Here is a 3979-nt window from a genome sequence, read left to right on the forward strand (position 1 = left end):
CAGCCGCTCTTACGCGGGGCTCTGTGCCCCCTCCCGCCCTGCCCTAGGTACACCGCGGCCTGCTCCCGGCTCCTGGTCCAGTTCAAAGCCGCCCTCAAGCAGGTGCAGGGCTCCGAGATCAGCTCCATCGACGAGTTCTGCCGCAAGTTTCGGGTGAGTCGGGCTCCGCGGCGCTGCGACCCGAAGGCAGGGTCCTCGGCACCACGAGGACAGGGCCAGAAGCGGAGGCGGCGGCGCGCACCGCTCCCTCCCGGGACGCGCGCCCTCCGCGGCCGCGCCGTGGAGGAGGCAGCGGCAGCGCGGGGCTGCGGCCCGGGCCGTTCCCCACGCAGCCGCCAGCTCCGACCGGCCTCGCCTCCCGCAGCTCGACTGCCCGCTGGCCATGGAGAGGATCAAGGAGGATCGGCCCATCACCATCAAGGACGACAAGGGCAACCTGAACCGCTGCATCGCCGACATCGTCTCTGTACGTCTTCCCCGCGCCCCCTCGCGGGGGGCGGCTTTGGCGTGCGGGTTCCCCGGGGCCGTGCCCGCCCCGAGGCTCGTGCCCGGCCAGCGGTGGGTCCCSCGGCACGGCTCACGGGTTGCCTGAGCCCCCGAGGTCCACGCGCTGCCCGTTACGCTTCGCTCGCTGCGGCGGGGCGGCAGGAACCTGTCGCGCCGAGGGGCCTGTCGCCTTCCCCGGCAGCCGCTCGCGGGGAAGGACGCAGCCGAGCGTCTCGTCTCTCTTGCAGCTCTTCATCACGGTGATGGACAAGCTGCGCCTGGAGATCCGAGCCATGGACGAGGTAGGTAGGCGCCGGGGGCGCGAGGGGGGAGGTGCGCAGCGTTGCGGGAGCGCCCTCGGCACGGAGGTGCGCCGGGCGCCGGCGCCGCGCCCAGCCCCGGCCACCTCCGCCCCCAGATCCAGCCTGACCTGCGGGAGCTGATGGAGACGATGAACCGCATGAGCCACCTGCCCCCCGACTTCGAGGGGCGGCAGAAGGTGAACCAGTGGTGAGTGCTGCTGGGGGGGGTAGGTGCCGTGGGGCCGGGGCCCCTCGCTGCCCCTCCGCGCCGGCCCTGCGGCAGCGCTGACGCGGCCCCCGCCCGCGCAGGCTGCAGACGCTCAGCGGCATGTCYGCCTCCGACGAGCTGGACGACTCCCAGGTGCGGCAGATGCTCTTCGATCTGGAGTCGGCCTACAACGCCTTCAACCGCTTCCTGCACTCCTGAGGCGCCCCGCTCCCCGGCGCCCGCCGCCACATCCCCGTAGCGCCCGGTCTGGGTGCTTGGGCCCTGCCTCCCAGGCTTCACCAGCGTCACCAGCAACCTGCAGCAGCTCAGCTGCTCCAGCCTCTGTTGGCGGCTGCAGCCGGCCCGGTCTGCGCGCCGCCTGTACCGCGGAGGGCGGGCAATAAAGCCTCCTTGGCCGGCGGTCGCCATTCGCCTGCGTCCCGGGCTGCCGCGGGCCGGAGGCGCGGCGCTCCGGTAACGCCGTCCACGTCCCCAAAAAGCACCAGCCGTRTTCATAAATACTGCGTCGTGTTCAGAGCAGTTCCAAGGATAAAAACGCGCGCGACAGCACACACCAGGGCCCGGCCCGAGCCGCGAGCGTACCCTCGGCTCCATCCCGCCTCGCCGCTCCACGGCGCGGGGACCGGTTCCGGCGCGCTCTGTTCTCGCCCTAGCACTGAGTTCGGATGCTGCCAGGTGGAAGCGGAGAGGCGATCCCCGGAGCTGCYGGCGCGGAGCCGCCGCGGTCTGGAGCCTCAGAGGCTCTTGCAGAAGAGCTTATGGTGCCGGGTGAGGGCCCGCAGGGCCGTGCCGGGGGGCCCGCGCCAGGCCTCGCCGGCGGCCCGCTGGTCGCTGGGGCTGGTGCGCCGGCTGCAGAGCCGCAGGTCCCGCACGCTGGCCGCGGCCGCGGCCCAGGTAGCGCCGTCCAGCGGGCCCTGCACGGAGCAGCCTGCGAGCGAAGGYGCCGGCGTCAGCCCCCGCCAGCAGCACCCCGCCGCCTGCTCCAGGCCGCGGGGTCCGGCCGCTGCTGCCGCGGGCCGGGCCCGTCCCTACCTGCCAGGCTGAGGTACCGGAGCCCCTCGCGCCGCTCCGCCAGGGCCGAGAGCAGCGCGCGCAGGCCTGCCGTGCCGACGCCGGGGTTAGCAGACAAATCCAGGGAGACCAGAGCGGGGCAGGCGGGGAGGCACCTGCGGCCAGGGGGAGGCGGTGAGGAGCGAGGGCGACCCGCCGTCTCCAGCCCGTCCCCCGCAGCCTTGCGAGACCCCCGCGGCCCCGGCCCCTCACCTGGCCAGCTCCAGGACCGCGTCGTCATCCAGGTGATTCCCGGAGAGCGTCAGGTGCGTCAGGGCACAGCCCTCCTGCGAGGGAGCAGACGCAGCTGCGGGCGGGAAGCGGAGCGGGGGCAAACCGGCCCCGCGCACGCCCCGCTCTGCCCCACTCGGCCTCCCCCGGAGGCAGGGGCGGGCAAGTGCCGGCCGCGGGACGGCCCCGTCGCCACCGCGGAGGGGCAGAACGCCGGGGCGGCCCTGCTCACCTGCGTCAGGTACCCGCGCACGGCCTCCGCCAGGGCCGCRCCGCCCGCTCCGGCCACGGAGCCGATCTCCAGGCGGCCGAGGCTGCGGCAGGGCAGGCTGCGCAGGAGCTGCTCCAGCCCCACCGGCCCCAGGGYGTTGCAGGACAGCGCCAGCGTCTCCAGGTGCACGGCTCCTGGGAGCGGACGCCCGCGTTAGCCCGGCCCCGCAGGGCCCCGCGTCCCTCCGGCCCCGGGAGCGCTCACCTGCGAGGGCGCCGGCCAGCGAGAGGCGGCAGTGCTGGAGGAAGCCGCCCGCGAAGCCGCACGCCTGCAGCCGGAGCGTCGTCAGCACGGGGCAGGCCCGGAGCAGCAGGGCCAGGGGCCGGCAGCCGGCATCCCCCAGGGGGTTCAGGCTCAGATCCAGCTCCTCCAGGCTCTGCGACGCGAGGACGTGAGCTCGTCCCCGCCTTGCGACCGCGCTCACCGGCTCGGTGCGGGGGCTCCCGCAGGGAGGGACCRCGGCGCTTCCCGTCCCCTCCGCCCCCCGCAGATGGACTGCGCCCTGCCCCGAACCTCGTCCCAAGCAGGGCAGCGCCGAGGACTGGCCGAGGAGACGGGGCGGAGTGCTGGGAAGAGCCCTCGGGAGAGCGGGGCCGCTCTCCCCGGGGCCAGGCGCTGCCTCTCCCTACCTGGAAGGCCGCCGGGCCGGGCAGCTGGGGCACGAGGAGCTGCAGGCCGCGGGCGCTGAGCTGGTTGCCCGAGAGGTCGAGGAGGACGAGGCCGGGCACGGTGCTGAGCGTGGCCAGCAGCTCGGCGGCCGCGCCGTCGGCCAGCCCGCTGCCGGCCAGCCGCAGCTGCCGCAGGGGCGCCTGCAGCTTGAGGGCGCGCAGCAGCGGCGGGAGGTGCGGGGGGCGCAGCGCCAGCCCGCCGGCGCTGAACGCGGGGCTCTGCTCCTGCAGCTCCGTGACCCTCAGCAGCAGCGGGTGCGGCTCTGCGAGGGCGGCGGAGGCTGACGGCTCCCCGGCGGCTCGGAGCCGCCTCGGGGGCCGGGGGTGCCCCGAGTYCCAACCCGCAGCGCCTCTCCCCGCCGAGCTGCCCCCTCCCCAGCTCTGCAGAGGGTCGGGGGGGGTCCTTACCCACGGCCAGGCTCTGGCACGCCCTGCGGTACCGCTCGGCCAGGGGCGGCAGGTCCCACGACTGCACCTCGGCCAGCACCTGCGGGCGACAGCAGCCTCGGGTGGCTCGGCAGCCGAGGACGGCCCGGGACCGGGGCGCCGGCAGGGCCCGGCCCCACGCTCACCTCCTCGTTGCTCTGCAGGACGTCCCCCACGAGGTCCTGGGGGGCCAGCAGGGCCCCCTCCTTCTTCAGGGTGAGCCGGGGCAGCAGCCCGCAGGTCTGGTAGTAGCGCTGGGCAGCCTGCTCCGCCAGCCAGCCCACGGCGCGGCTCTCGCTGCCGCCGGGCAAGCGAG

At 75.4% G+C, this 3979-nt stretch overlaps 2 protein-coding genes across 3 annotated transcripts in view; one reads left to right on the forward strand and one right to left on the reverse strand.

The window, feature by feature from the left end:
• Positions 1 to 45: 45 nt before the first annotated feature.
• VPS28 (VPS28 subunit of ESCRT-I) lies at positions 46 to 1424 on the forward strand (the record flags this gene model as incomplete). The annotated part of the gene is made up of 5 exons (XM_085321001.1): positions 46 to 153; positions 365 to 466; positions 735 to 788; positions 905 to 996; positions 1098 to 1424. Coding segments are annotated over 5 exons (474 nt in total), but the record flags the coding sequence as incomplete, so codon positions are not given.
• A 57-nt stretch (positions 1425 to 1481) lies between these two features.
• The window catches only part of TONSL (tonsoku like, DNA repair protein), an 8278-nt gene continuing 5780 nt past the window's right edge, over positions 1482 to 3979 (reverse strand). For both annotated transcript variants that reach the window (XM_085320999.1, XM_085320998.1), the window contains exons 18-25: positions 3810 to 3960; positions 3646 to 3724; positions 3199 to 3500; positions 2774 to 2945; positions 2531 to 2703; positions 2281 to 2354; positions 2050 to 2183; positions 1482 to 1945 (exon numbers count right to left, since the gene is read on the reverse strand). In XM_085320999.1, the coding sequence (XP_085177125.1) occupies positions 1752 to 1945; positions 2050 to 2183; positions 2281 to 2354; positions 2531 to 2703; positions 2774 to 2945; positions 3199 to 3500; positions 3646 to 3724; positions 3810 to 3960 (1279 nt within the window). In that variant the 3' untranslated portion in view covers positions 1482 to 1751. The remainder of the gene's footprint in view (positions 1946 to 2049; positions 2184 to 2280; positions 2355 to 2530; positions 2704 to 2773; positions 2946 to 3198; positions 3501 to 3645; positions 3725 to 3809; positions 3961 to 3979) is intronic.

This window comes from Rhea americana, unplaced genomic scaffold, assembly GCF_003343005.1.
Source record: "Rhea americana isolate MKP2758 unplaced genomic scaffold, rheAme1 scaffold_673, whole genome shotgun sequence".
Taxonomy (NCBI): domain Eukaryota; kingdom Metazoa; phylum Chordata; class Aves; order Rheiformes; family Rheidae; genus Rhea; species Rhea americana.